At 39.6% G+C, this 15,162-nt stretch overlaps 1 protein-coding gene across 1 annotated transcript in view; it reads left to right on the top strand.

Annotated features, from left to right (window-relative positions):
- Positions 1 to 14,899, top strand: part of FAM53A (family with sequence similarity 53 member A) — a 69,409-nt gene extending 54,510 nt beyond the window's left edge. Inside the window, exon 5 of the mRNA XM_062493318.1 lies at positions 13,707 to 14,899. Within this exon, the coding sequence (XP_062349302.1) occupies positions 13,707 to 14,030 (324 nt within the window). The 3' untranslated portion in view covers positions 14,031 to 14,899. The remainder of the gene's footprint in view (positions 1 to 13,706) is intronic.
- The last annotated feature ends 263 nt before the right edge of the window (positions 14,900 to 15,162 follow it).

Genomic DNA, 15,162 nt, shown 5'->3' with positions numbered 1-15,162 from the left:
CTGCATGTCTTTACGATTTTCAGATCCTCTGATTATATTCCTGGTTAATCACCAGTATTAGTTTGCTCTCATGTTGTAATATATTTGCGGGTTATGCAACAGCATTAGGGAATTGAACTACAAGTTGTAATCTTAGATTTCACTCTTAAACATACTTGGCAAAAAATCACAAATTTATTGCGACAGTTACTGTATGTGCTGGCTCTTGTCCATGTGCTTTGTGTGACCACTCAAAGTATACTGTGGACTGATCCTGTGCCTTGAGCAGCTTCTGTTGAGCTCTGTTGAGGCAGACTGTCCTTTGAGAGATGTCTTTTCCAGGCAGTCCAGATTTGGAGCTTTCTTTCCCTGGAAAGGGACAGACCACTTGTCACATCAGTGGGGAGCTTTGGCAGATGGGACACAGTGGTTGCTACTGGGATGTGTGGAGATGCTTCTCCCCAGGAGCAGACTTCACCATCCTGGGAATGGCCTGTCCATGTGTTGTGGTGCCAAGGATGTACCTGGCAGTTTGTTTTACTAGCTGTTAGAAGTGCTGTATCCCGTTTCTTCCACTGGGGGGAAAAAAAAATAAAAAAAATAAAGCAGTGAAGTGAAAGGAAGCATCCCAGGGGCTGCTGGATGGGCAGCAATGATATTTCCTTCACACTGAAGTTATTGTTGCATAATGTCAGTGCCAAATGAATGTTTTATTAATATTGATTGCTTGAAAGTTTAAAACCCTCAAGACTTTGTTGGAACCTGTTATAGTGGCTGATGTTTCTGTTGTACATTTGTAGAATTTAATTTTGACCTATGTACTGCATGCTGGGAGTTATTTTGGTTTTCTGCTGCATGCAGTCTGCTTCCTAGGAATGCTTGACCTGTGCTGCAAGGCCCAGGAAGACAGCTTTTGCAGCCCATATTGCTGCTGCCCTTTGTAATGCCTAAGAACTCAGTGTGCTCATATTTTAAATGAGTTTTCTGCCTTGCACTACAGAAAAAAATTCTTAATCTGATACAGTTAACAGTGAAACTGTTTAATATTTATGCTACTGTTTGGGTAAAAAGAAAACTTCTGTGAGCTGGGAGGGTAAGATGAATATATTGCTGATATCAAGTACCTTTCGGAGAACTTAATCAGCATGGAGTACCCAAAGCTTCTCTGAGTTCAAGAAACCAGCAATCCCTTCATCCTGTCATGCTGCAGAGGCCACCAGTGTTGTGTCACATACTAAAAGCAGAATATAAATGTAAATTTGAAGAGGTGATTTGAGTTTTGGGGGAAGCTTTTGAGTGGGTAACAGCTGCAGCTTAAAACTCATCTCTGAAACAAGGTGCTTGCAGCAGCTGCTTATGATTTGTCTCCCCCTCTAACAGCAGCCTGGCCTGGCAGAATATACTTGTCACCAAAAAAAAAAGAAATAAAAAAATCTATGTGTTTAATGAGGGTGAAACTTGGCAACTATGTCCCAGAAAAGCACTGCCAGGAACCACTTTTCAGATGGCTTAATGCAGTTAATGATCAGTTGTTTCTTTCCAGATAGTAACCTCCTTTGTGTGAAACACATTGCCCCTTACATCAAAAAAATCTGCTCAGTTCTGTGAAGACAAGATATAGTGTTACATCAGCCCAGAACTGTCCTTAGTCAGCAGGTATGATTTCCAGAACACAATTAGGGGGATTGCTGCACAATAAATATTCCAACTGTTCATAACTTGTGCTTTAGTTTAGACTCTGTTGATTCTTCTAAATGGGCAGGGAAGGGGGAGCTGGATAAAAGTATGCTCTTGCCTAAGCAAGGGAACAAACTAGAAAAACAGATGGGGCTAAAAATAGCTTATTACCAAGGTTTAAATATGGCTCTGATTCCCCCCCTTATAAATAATGCAGCTATAAATCCTGCTAGGTATCAATAAGTATTGAATTAACTCCCAGACTGCTGAGTGTTACAGAATGTTTTGGCAGCTTTCCAAGCTTAGTGTTGCCCTTCATTCACAGGAACAAAATTTAATTCCTTAACAGGGAAAACCTGAAGAATTCATCCTCTTTGAATGGAAACATAGATGCAGGGAGCTTGAATGAGCAGCTACAGGCTCAGGCATCCCATTGCAATGGAAGGGGAGCTGTGCTTGATGAGTTTCTGCTAGGTCGAAGCCAGGATGAATCTCCTCCTTTCTTTTCTGAAACGCATGAACAATCAAAGGCTTCTTTTTTATCTATTGTTGCCATGGAGGGCGTCCATTTAAAGTTCAAATTCCAGCAGGCTTGGGAAGAAGGAAAGGAGATAGGAGTAGGCTGGGCTGGGAGATGATAGGCAAGCATCAAAAGTGAGCTGAAGACAAGCCAGCACTTTGTCCTGTGACAGGACAGACCAGGCTGGGGGTACTTGGTTTTGAATGGATGCCTGGAAGTTTTTTGGAGCAGTGAATGAAACACTGCTGAGGTAGCAGGCACAGAGAGCATCTGGCGTTTTGCTTTCTTTGCCTCGGCAGAGTGGGTCACAATGTGAAATTAGGCCCAAAATGGCATTTAATGAAGTGAGCCCTTGTGCTGGAGGTTCCCTGTGCTCTGACAGTGAGGGAGTATAAGCCCTGAGGGGAGAGAAGAAAAGGAAATCTCATTAAGGATGGAGGTTTCTCCCCTCTTTTGTGGATAGATTCTGTAACAAATGTCTTGCAGATACCCAGAGCTGCTCATTGCTGTGCTGCTTTGCCATACCTGCAGTCAGCTCTGTGTGGATGCTTGTGGCACTTTGCTGTAAGCAATGTGCTAAGGAGGAAGCTTAAATATCTGCTGCAGAGTTGCTTTTGCTTTCTTGCAAGTTCCTGTATGTACAATAAGTTTTGTTGCTGAAAGAGCTAATGAGTACCAGACCAGCTGCATTTGACATTATGAGAAAAGAAAGAGGCCATCTATTGACTCACATGTCAGGTTTCAGCCAGCTGTGGATATTTTAAAAATTATTAATTATCCCATCAGAAAATTGGATTATGCTAAAATTATTGGTGGTGGTGTTTGGAAAACAATACAATACTGAGTTAAGAGCTATGGTTCCGTGTTAAATATAGGGTATTTGTAGTTAATGTGCCTAAGCTGCATCAGAGAGTTTAAAGAGAGGTGAGAGCACTTTTCTCAGGTTCTACCATCTGGGTTTTGGCAGGTGGCAGGGGATTAAGTTATTTTTTTCCCTGTGCTCCAAATTGCAAGAGATGATGGCTAGCAGAAGTGTCAAGTACTGTTTCATCATTGATATTGGAACTTTTTTCCAGATTTTTTTGGCAAAAAATAAAATCCTAATGTAGTCTTCTAAAATTTATTAAAAAAAGGAGTTGTACATCTTTGAATTTAACTCCAGGTAATTCAGGTAGAGGGTTATTTAAATATTCATTATTTTTGTAATAACATGTTAGTCAAATTGATAGATTAGCACATTTTTGTGGTGCCTGAATGTGAGGACTTAACTCTGAAATGAGACTTTGGTCTTCCATTCTCCGGAAATATGTTGTGAAACTTTCCTTACTTTCTGACAGTCACTTTGACTGGATGCATCATCATCTAAAAGAGACCTTTAACCTTTAAGAGACCTTAAGTTGATTCATCTGAGGCTTTTCTCTGCAGAGACGCTTATTAAAGTCACTTGGAAAAGTCTTAAATTTAACTGTGACTTGGTCTTTTGTTAGTCTTGCATTGATCAATGCCTGCTGCATGTATGCACTGGTTCATAGCTGTGATAAAAGCAGAACACATGTCTCAAGCCTGTGAAAATGAACTGAGGGGAATTTCTCTACATCACTTAGTGATGTCAATTTTTCCATTAGGATGGGGAATATTGACTTGTTTACATGTTTTTTCAAGTACGTACAAATTTAAGAGACATTTGTTCTGTTCTTAAGTTGCTGTTAGAGGCAACTTCTAAGGGAAAATAGTTTATTAGGAGAGGTTTTCTGCCTAAGTGATCTGGGAGGTGATGGTTTAATGTGAAGGTGAGCTGCACATAATCAAATAGCTCATCAGTTTCTGTATTTGAAAGTACTCATTTTTATTCTGATGGCATGTGTTTTGCAATAAAACTTAAGTATTAGCAGAAAAGGAATTTTTAATAAATGAGACTGATGAGTTTCTTGATTTCAGTTTTCATTATATTAGTAACCATGTGACTTAAACTCAAAAGGAAGTTTGCAAGCTGGGATAGCATAGACAGATCCTCATCTTTAGAACAAAGCACATGTAGTAATTGAATGTATAGGTTTTTTTGAAAATTGCAGCTTTTTCATGCAAACTGGATTTACTACACAAGAAAGGAAAACTGAGGCCCTACAGTGTGAGGCTGAGCTCAGTTTTAGTGTTAACTATGAATATTGGCTCTGCCTTAGACAAGTTGTATACTTGTTTCTGCTCTGACTTGATATAATGTATTTTAAAACATGTATTGCACTGAAGGATAAAGGACCGCACATATAGTTTCCTGGCTTTTTAAAAAAACATACTGAGCATCAACTGCTGACATGTTGTCAGTTTTGGTATTTGAACCAATAAACAAACGTGTCTGAATTTAATTTACCAAATAGAAGTTTTAGTACAAGTTGACTTAGTATGAAAAATATATAGCAATCTTGTCACTTAATGTCAATAACCACATTATTTCCAAAATCAGATACTGAGCTAGAAAAATGCAGTCCTTGCACCATTCACTTTCAGTCTCTGGTACTAATTCTGTTCTTCTTAAACAAATGCATTGTGTTCAATTTAAGTTGTCCCTGGAAATAATTAGTGGTAAAAGTCTACCTACAGTTTGAATTAATGCTCCTGGAAGAATTTACTGTTCAATTGTGGGTTTTGCATTGAGCTGAGCAAAAGATTCATAGCAGCACTTGTGCTTTGTCTGTGTGTGACTGTGCCCATGTGTCCCTCTGTGCACTTGCATAGCAAGATCTTAGGGCTTTGTTTTGGACAAATATTTCTGTAGTAGAAAATTGGTTTGAAGAAGGGGGAACTGTTCCCAAGCTGATGGGGTAGTTTTCTCTTTATTCCCCACCCCCCTCCCCTGGCAGAAGTGAACTTTATGGCCCAATTATAGAATCCCTTAAAATGCTAGTTATGATGGAGTTCCAGCATAACCCAATAATACAGGTGAGTCTGACATGTGTCAGTAACTAATGAGGGCAGCATTGGAATCAGGATTTGGAGTTTACTTCTCTAATTTCTCCTAAGTTTGACCCATCATATCAACTTAATATTGGGCCTGAGAATAAAAACAAAATGAAAAGAGAACGTGCAGGAATTTTAAGAGAAGTTGCTACATAGATGTACGCTGCAGCAATTGGTGCATATGTGATTCAGTTGTCAAAGTAATTGTTTGCAGCTCATAGCAAAGTCATGAAGGAATAAGACCTTGGCTAAACTTCTCAGGAATAGAACTTCTCTATAAAAATAGATGACACATAAATGGCAGGAAATGAAGCCAATATGGTCATGTTTTGAAGCCACAAGGGTCAAATCCTGTCCTGTGTTACTCCAGTGCATAATCAGTGAACTTAAACTGTGTTACGTGGGAGCAGAGTATGGCATGGCAAGGCAAACTTTTGAATGTCACTTTTTATTTGGAGTTTTGTTGAAGCACAGGTACAGCTTTTTCTCTTCTTGTCTAAATGTATCTAGTTAGAAACTGAGAAACTTAGTAAAACTCCTGGGGTTGGAGGTAACTTTTTTGTTTGTTGTTTCAGAGCTGACTGTAGTCTGTTAATTCCTCTGTCAGAGGAATAATGCATCAGAAGGCTTTGACTACCCAGGGTGGTCTTTGTTTTTGGATCCTGAATGCTGAACACTGAGAGATGGTACTGCAAGCAATCAGAGTCTTGTTAAGCAGTTTTGTGCTGCTCCTTTTGTGCCTGTGTTTCTGTTCAGGGATGTGTGTGTAGCTCATGTTAATCATGCGTGCGTGCCTTCTTATTTCCCAGTCTAAAATGTGGAAAAATAGGTGCTTCTTTCATCTGTATTAATTAGATTTGATTTAAACTAAGCCTTCATAAAATTTTGTCATGTAGTAAGGAAGATAGTAATACACAGTTTAAGTTGTGTCTTGCTTCCACAGCCTGTTTTCTCTCTGAAGGGAAAGGTAATAGTTCTTGAATAGGAAGAGAGGAAACGACTCTGGCAAAGCATGAATCACTTCTGTTGGGAGAGAGCATGTGCTTACATTGTTTCCCTCTGTGTCCTTCTACTACAAAACCAGATGTGTTTATCATCCCTGTATGCACACCAGTGGTGCAGCTGTTTGTTCATCACACTGTTGCTCATTAGTGCTGTTGGCTGATTGGATTTGCCAGACCAAAGCCTCTTGAGTTTATGTGGCTCAAGCACAGTGCAGGCCCATTTCTGTGTTGTCCAGCTCTTCAGTCTATCTGTAAGGAGAATAAATTCACTATCCGTAGTAGAGATGTGTTAGGGTCAAGCAGTGAGTAGGAAAATAATCTGGATGAAGGTGTGCAAAGACAGTGGTTTACCTTAAGGCAGAAGAATTTCTGTAGTACTGCAGAGACCCCTGACTGCAGCTGTTGCTGAAGCAAGGCCAGAGCAAGAACCCATCATCCAGGCCCTTTTCCTGTTCTTTCAGTGCCCTTTGAAATAATTTTTTCCTGTGGTGCGTCTTTGCCTTTGAAGAAACCTCTGTTTTAATGCACAGGTGCATTTCAGTTGAATATTGCTACTATATCTAGGAATTGTCTTATTTGCCTTAAACCTCCTTGTCCCTGGCCCAAGCCTTGTGCTGTATGATGCAGCTGAACAAAACAGTGTCACTGTTCCACTTTGGCACTGTATTATTAGTCACTTCAGAAGAGTTAAATCTTCTGTGTGAGCCCCCTCTGTGGTAGCTAATGGCATAATTCATAGCATCTGTAGGTGCCTGCTGGACTGGTCCTAAGAATAGCTGAAACTTTCTCTGATTAATTACATGCAGGTGAAATAGGTAGGCCTAATGTTTGTGGAGTGTAATTCCACATTCTTACAATAAAAGCTTGCATGATTTATACTTAGAGAGGGAAGGTAAAAGGTTACAGTTCACAAATCCACTGAATTAGAAAATCTAAGAAGCTAACATCTTGATTAAAATTCCATACTCTATAAACTTTTAAAAATGTGGTTTATTGTTGATCTGGGCTTTATAAAGGGGAAAATTGCTATGTATGTTCACCCTCTCCGTGTTAGTACTAGTGTTGAATCGTATTCTTGACTGTATTGCATTAAGTACTGCATTAACTTGCTTAGCTTTCAATTTGTCTTTAAAAGCAAACAAAAGTTAACCCCTGAGATGAATGGTACTTACCTGTAGAGAAGCTGCTAAACCCCAGCACTGAGTTTCCTGCACTAAATGGCCCCATCAGACCAAAATGTAATTGTTAGAGGAATAACTACAAAATGACAGTAGTGGTTTAGCTGCTAAAATTCAGTTTAAACAATTTTAGGCTGACAAACCTTTCTTCAATCTGCTTAAATTCCTTAGTTTATGTGACTTAGTGTTGGAGCTTCACTGAGTACATGTACTCTGTAACCATGAGAGGGGTGAGCTGATAGTTCTGAGAGGGGCTGGGGATGCTCTCAGTAGTTCAGATCATATTTGCAAACCACTGAAATGAAAAGATGCTTTGTTTGACAGGTTATTTAGTTTGAGTGTGCAATTTACTGTTTTATGTGCAGTGCCCATGATGGATGATTTTTAAGTCTGAGTTTGGGGCTAGGGGGAGTAGGTATTTGGGTATTGGCATTTTTAATCCCTGATGTATTTGGGATCTGCCTTGCCTCCAACTTGGCTGTTTGGATGTGGTGTGATAGCTGTGATGTTAATTGGGTCCTACAAGTTTCCTAGCTAGGTCAATGGGCTGCTTTACATCTCTGAAGGCTGCAGTGCTTGAGTTCTGAAATCCTCTCACCAATGCTGAGGACCCTGTGTAGGTTCAGTGATGTTCAGTCAGGGAACTGCACCCTGATTTCCCCTCCTGTCCCCCCAGTCTTTGTGCATTTTATTACTTTCACTGGGAGACTTTAACTGTTCCAGTGGTTTCTCTGTTACTTCACACAATGAGCAGCCTCATATTCTGGCATATCTGAGCATAATTAGATAAATTCAGCATTTTGCCTAAATATTTCTTGCAGTCATTATTTTTTTCAACTAATAGCACTAAGTAGCCAAATTAAATCACAGGTTCTTGCAGCTTATAAACAAAACTTACAAGGATACCGTGGCACAATTTAGAATATAAGCACAATATCTAGGCCAATAAATAGATCAACTTTCATGGTAGGCTACCCCAGAACACTGCACACTTAAATCTAGAACAGTCTGGCTAGTGGGAGATGAAAGTCTGTTACATCATGATGCTGTTTAGCATCTGATGTGAAATGAGTTGATGGCAATTTCCCTCCCTTCCTGGGCACCTACATCTAAAAAATTGACATCATCTTTGAAGATACAGCAAAGAAAAAGCACTGAACAATTGTAATTTCAATTCCTAGCCATACTGCTGTGTATTGCTGTCACCTTATATTGATTTTTAACTAGGTCTTTGGCATTGCAAACAGAGTTTTGTCTTAGTTGACTACAAGAATTGCAGCAGTAATAATTTATCTGCTGGGAGGAATGGTTATTATAGTTCTATTATAGTGTCTAATTATGTGGCAGAATGTTAGAGGCTGTTTGTACTTTCTCATTCATATCCAGTATTCAAGTTCTTTTCTGATTACTAGCTATAGATGATGATACAAACATTGCTTTTTTAATATATAAAATTACATGTTAAAATTCCAGGAAAACGAGGGATAAGTGCAGACCTAAAAAAAGAGAACAGCATCTTTGGTTCCCAAATCAATTTGAACAGAGATTTGATTCTGCCCATGAAGGTGTCAGGAATTTTCTTGGGATTTGATGGTTTCCACATAATACATACACAAAAATGTTCTTGTTTATGACTTTTTTAACCTCAAGCAAGAAAAATCATTCCTTCTCTTTTGATTTACTTCAAATGCATAACTTAAATCTTCAGTGATTTTGGATCTGGAATATTTTTCCTAGACAGTTGAATTATAAAATCTGATGTATTTCTACACCTTTTTTCTTGTTTGAACAGGGAGAGATTCTTTCCCACTTAACTTTGGGTTTTAACTTCTAGTGTGTTAGCAAGCTTCAAGCACATAACATCGTGGAGAATACTATATTGTTTTCCTCTTGTCAGCCCCACTTTGTACCAGTGAAGCAGCATTTCTACTCAGCTGCAAGTTTCTTGAAAGCAAAAGTTATCTGCCAACACTGGAGTGTTCACAAAGTGCTCAGTGCAATTCAAGACAGAAAAGTCAGAGTCAAGTGTCAAGAGATTTTAATCTACAGAAAGATTAATAGTTGGTTACATAAACACAGAATTTTTTTCTTACTAGTTTTCACTTCATGCATAGTAGAAGATGCAGATATTAGGACTGTGGTGGGCTATTTTTTAAATTTATACAACCAGACATTTCTAATAGTTTATAGTAGACGCTGCACATCTCCAACTTGAATTGTCACAGGTGAAGGTATTACTGTAAGTAATTAGGTGCATGGAGTGAAAATTGAGTTTGCAGGGAGGGACACCCTTCACATCTGTGTGTGGTTGGATGTGGTGTCAGCCAGGCAAAGGTTTGTTCCCCGTGTGATTAAGAGCTCCTCAACACCTTTTGTTTTGAGGTTTTGTGCCAGTTCTTATGAAGTCTTTCCTTAAGCCTTCCCCTTAGTCTCTTCAAATAACAAATGTGTACCATGGTTGGGTTTTGTCATTGCTGAGATTCAGCTATGATTTCTTTGGGGATAGGTTGATGTGTGAAACACAAATGCATTGTGCTGTTTGTGGTGCTTCTGATCTGAAGTTTAACTGTGAGCTACCATCAGTAAAGGCGTTTTTTGAGCCAGTCTTACTAATCGACAGGAAACATAATTGGAGGAAGTGAAGTAAGGACCCATGAAGCTCTAAGGGAGAAGTGCAGCCCATCTAACTTGCCCCATCTCCATCAGCTGTCTAGATACAGGGAAGGGACAAAAAAGCCACATGTTGCTCCATGCTTGGGTTCTGCTGCTTCAGTATTTTGCTCTTGGATTAGATGCTGATACTCCAGGAAATTCAACAATCTTCTCATCATGAGGATCACTGCACCATCCATGTATTTCATCTTACTGGTAGAGAGACCTTAACAGTCAAGAAATCTACTGTGCCAGTCTTTAAGCAGCATCTCTTGTGCCATCATAAGCTAAAGTCTCAGGATGGGGCAGGAAGCAAGCCAAATAACCAGTCTGATTAGTCTGATTAATTTCTTCTTTTCCTAAGCCTATGACTTCAGGGAGCAGCCCATCTCGTGGTGATAACTGGTGCTGAGAATGCAATAGGGTGGGCTGAGGGCTCGTGGTAGTTTCAGGCTTCCTCTGCTCCTCAGTGTGTGCCAGCTGCTGCAGCTGCACCTCTCCAGAGCAGCTGGATCTTCAGCCCCACTCAAAGCCAAGGGGTGGACTTGGAGGATGATGAGGGCTTGGGGGAGAAGCATGAGAACTGTTGTTCCCATTATCCACTAGGTTTTCATGCACATAAATGTCTTATTTTTTCCCTTGACTACTGTAGCAAACGCTCTAGTTCTGTTAGTAAAACAAAAACAACCTTATTGCTTCTTATATTTGGAAAGTGATGTATTACAGATTTCTGAGCTGAAGGTTTAATAAAGAGTACAGACATTAGCTTCCTTTCAAGCTGCCCTGGGCCTTTCTTGTTTGCTTTGTGTGGCAAGGATCTAGAGAGATTTCTTTTATTTCCTTCCCCGCCATTGTTTTTAGTACAAAGTTGGGGTTTTTTTCTTAATATTCAGACATTTTATCGCTTCGCTTCTTTTAAAACTCTGAGGTTCTTTTTTTTTTTCCTTTTTTTCCATCGCACAAAAGAATACTTCTAGCTGATTGAGTTCTATCCATTGCCAACTGTGGACTCTTTTGTCTTGCTAGTCCAGCATCCTGTATAAAATGAGGACCATTGAGCAAGTACTCCCAGGCTCCCCACTGAGCACAATTGTTCTTGAAAGGTGTGGTACTGTACCAGTGTAACATGGAAAGCTGCAGTTCAGAGGGCCTGAATGCATTGCAATTTCTACCTTTTGCTTTGTGAAAGGGACTGGATTGTGCTACGAGATAATAAATCCACCTATTTTTAGTTGGGTGAGGTTGTGACAAGTGGGTGAACAAAGAACCAGTTGAATGCACTTGCTGTTATGTTGAAACCGGCTAAAGGTTCCCATTCAAGTGGTTTCAGCACAGCACAGCTAACAGGCAATTTTCCATTTATGTACACAAACCTTCTAGAAAGACAGCTGTGTGGTTGGATTAATTTCTAGCAGTAAATTGAATAAAAGATATTTTGAAGGGGGACTCAGGAATTCCTTTCTAAAACATTAAAAGCAGAACTTTCAAAGCTTCTCTTTATTTGGTTCCTTTCCCTCTCAGTACCTACTATAGGTTTAAAGAACTGAAAGTATTATCCCCTATATGGAGATAGAACACATCTTCTTGTGTTTTTCAAAGCAATGAGATAGTATTAAAATATACTTTCAAGTTTTTTTACTTTAAAAACCTACCAGTTTGCTTTTAAGTAAATATGAGAGAAGTTTGTACCTGTTAGTCAAAGAAAGAAACTCGGATGTTTCTTCTTGAATAAACTGTAAGTGAGCTATACGGAAGCATTTTGAAAGCAGGAATGTATATTGTACCAAAGCTGTTTTCACAGGGGAGTGAAATTTGAAAATAGAGGTATTTTTGATCATGCAAGTTTATTTATCTTGGTGTTTTAGTCACATGCAAAACTGGATTTGGACTTCAACCGCAGCTAACAAAGACTTCAAACTCCTCCTGGCAGAACTATGACCAGCAGTATTTTTTTTTTTTTCTGAGAGCTCATCTTTGGATGGAGGCCTTGGAATTACATAAATCAGCTCCTAGATGAGGTCTTGTTTGTCTGTTCAAACAAACTAGGTTATCCCTTATCGATCTTTCTGGCCAGAAATGTATGACTTGTTAACTAATCATCTAATGTGTGTCTGAAAGCTGTTTGAGCAGGGGAAGAGCAAAGCACACCTGGTCAGTAGAGAAGTGTTGCATTGGTGTGTTAAATGTGGTGCAGGCTCAGGGGATGCTGCTGCAGTGCCTTCCCTATGGAGGGGTACCAGTGATGGGGCCATTATCCCATCCCAGTGCTGCTGATCACCCTCTGACTGCCTGAGCTCCAAACCTTGAGTGCTCTGCTCTTTGTCTTTACCTGAGCTTTCCCTCCAGTGACCTTTCCCTGGAGATTTGATGTGGGTGTGTCCAATGACCTTGCAGCAAGGTAGTGGGGTTGTCTGCAAGGTGTTCTATATGCAACATCAACCTAAGTGATGAGGCTAATCCCATCCCCCTAGTGAGCTTTCCTCTTTTAACCAGCTGTATACAGACAAGGCTAATTCAAACTACTTCTGAATTTGTGAAGTTTTGTTTAAAAAATACCCTAAGATGCTGGTAAGCCACCTTGTGTGGGTGCTGATGTACATTGATGAAGAAGGAACCCTTGCACTATTCTCTGGAAGAGCATCTGGAATATAGCATACTAGGAATGTTGCAATGTTCTCATTTCAAGTAAATATGAAATACTTAAGAAATGACAAACTGGGGGAGGAAGCTCAAAATGGGTGTGAAAGTTGGTCTTGTTCCCTGTGGATCTCCTTGTAATCCAGTGATTGCTGTGTGTGAGACTGGAGTCACTTAACCAGTGAGAGACTGAAAATGAGTGGCACACTATTCTGTTTTGCATCACCTCTCAGAGGAGCCCTGGCTATTTCACCTTCTTCTCACTGAGTGCTTGCATGAGGCACAATATGGAAGTTTCTGACTTGTTAAAATTTAAGTTCTGCTCTCTGTGTATTTGTTTCTTCTTAAATGCTTTCTGGATTCTAGCCAAAGATCCCTTACAGCTTCATGAGGAGCTAAGGCATTTTCCCTTTATCTCTGGTACAGAGGTAGCCCATTTACTGAGTGTTTTTCTTTTGCCGTTGTACAGATAAAGATTAGTGCCCCTCTAGTTTTAATATCCTTTGAATTTAAGCAGAGTTACTCCTGAGCTCTTGTTCAGACAGTACCCAGTTGAAAGACAAGCTAAGTTAACTCTGGAGCAGGATGCTCCCAGTAGAGGCTTGGGTTTCTTCTGTTTTGAGATTACCCAAATGTGCCAGTTGTCCTGGCAGCCTCAGTGAGGTGATGCCTTAGGGCTCATTGTCTGCAGGGCGAATTAATTGTTGACCAGGCTGCAGTGCAGCTGTCTGACCTAAATGCTGGTGTCACCAAATGCTCTGCTCTGGATTTGCCAGAAACCCAATACAGCAAACTGGGTGGGTGTCTCTCCTCATGTAGTTGACCAAGGATAGGTTTTTGGATCTTCCTGCATAAAAAAGGGGACTGTTTTTCTCACAAATGGGTATCTAGGCAAATAGCCGTGCAAAGCCTGACTGTGTAGTAAGTAAATACCATTCTTCCTCTTTCTTCATGCCTCTCATTTTCAGGATTACTTTAAACACGTGGCACTCTTGAGTACATACATTCAAACCATTCAAGAATTTCAAGAATTTATTCTGTTCCTCCTGTCCAGTCATGGTTAATATAGTCATGGTTTCTCTTTTTTCTTTTTTTTTATTGCAGACTTTAAAAAATTCCAAGAGTCTTTGCTCACTTGATTATGAAGATGATGATGATGACACACAAATGAAGACAATTGTGTCATCCCCATGTGACTCAAATGATCTTATGAACATCATCACCCCTGGCTCCAGCCCGATGAAAGAGCAGCTGGATGAAGGGAGGCACCATGGGTCATGCCAACATAGCTTCAAAACAAGGGATTATAAGAAAGCAGATGCAGTGTGTGAAAGCGACGAGGACACGAGTGATTGTGAGAGCACTGAAGAAGGAATCTTCCCTCTAGACTGTGGGGACTTGGACCTAGAGCAGATTGAAAACAACTGAGACTCCAAGTTGTGTGCTAGAATCAGAATTGTTCTAAATTAAAGTGATAGAGGATTACCTTTACCATGCATAATCCATGTCCCTGAATCTCTGTATTGCCTATCTTTGGGCCTGTGTTAGAAGAAATATTTCAGGTGGGGGAAAAACGTGAACCATTGTTACCTGTTTAGTTTATTGGTCAATACGTGGATGACAACAACAACAACAAGTAGGAGGTTAAATGTTATTTTGAACATTAAGGAATAATTTTGATTAAAAATTTCCTAACAAATATTTTGCATTTTTATGGCTTTTACAGTTCTGGAGAAAAAGCATCTCTATTTTGAAACGAATTTTCAGAAGGGCATTCTATAAAACTAAATCTGTCTACAGTGATTCTGGTGCGGGTCTATGTTGCTTTTGTTAAAAGCTTAATGTGAAAAGTGAATTGCATAATGAAATTGGTAATAAACCTTCAGATAGAACTCGTAAATATCTGTTTGACAACTGGTCCAAAATACTTAACTGCCATCTTTGACAGTGTCTGGTTAAAAAAACAACTTCATAACATGTACAAATGTTCTTTTCATACATTCAGGACTTTTTGATCAAAATATGGTAGTGACCTTAAAGGTTAACATTTTTCATTATTTTACTACTTGAATTGTTTTCTAGCCTGAAGCAATGCTAATTTAGGTGGGCTAAAACTGCAAGTAGCTGCCCACCTACTTGGTCATTATGTTTTCTGTGTTTCAAAAGAATGTACAACAAGAGCACTTGAACTTTTAGACAGGGACTTTGTAATGATCAATTCCCCAGGAGGTGATCCCTTCAGCAATACTAGAAGGAAAATAGTCCTTGAATGAAATAAAATTACATTTTGCTTTGCACTTGTGTCTGTTCATGGATTTTACTCATGAAAAATGTGGTAGATTCTGTAATGCGGTACTTAGGCGTGGAATTTGGTGGAGAGGAAAGGCAGATTTCTGGCCATCTGAAAGAAAAGTGATATCAGGCTTGTCTGGAGAGCTGTTGAATAACTCATGCTGGATCCCAGAAGTGTCTCAATGATTACATTCACTGGAATAACATCAAATGTCATACTGCACTCATTTCAGACTATTGCAACACATACTTACTTCTTTTAGTTCAG

This window comes from Cinclus cinclus, chromosome 5, assembly GCF_963662255.1.
Source record: "Cinclus cinclus chromosome 5, bCinCin1.1, whole genome shotgun sequence".
In the NCBI taxonomy this organism is placed as follows: Eukaryota; Metazoa; Chordata; class Aves; order Passeriformes; family Cinclidae; genus Cinclus; species Cinclus cinclus.
Note: the sequence above shows the minus strand (reverse complement) of the source record. Positions and strands in the feature narration are given on the sequence as shown.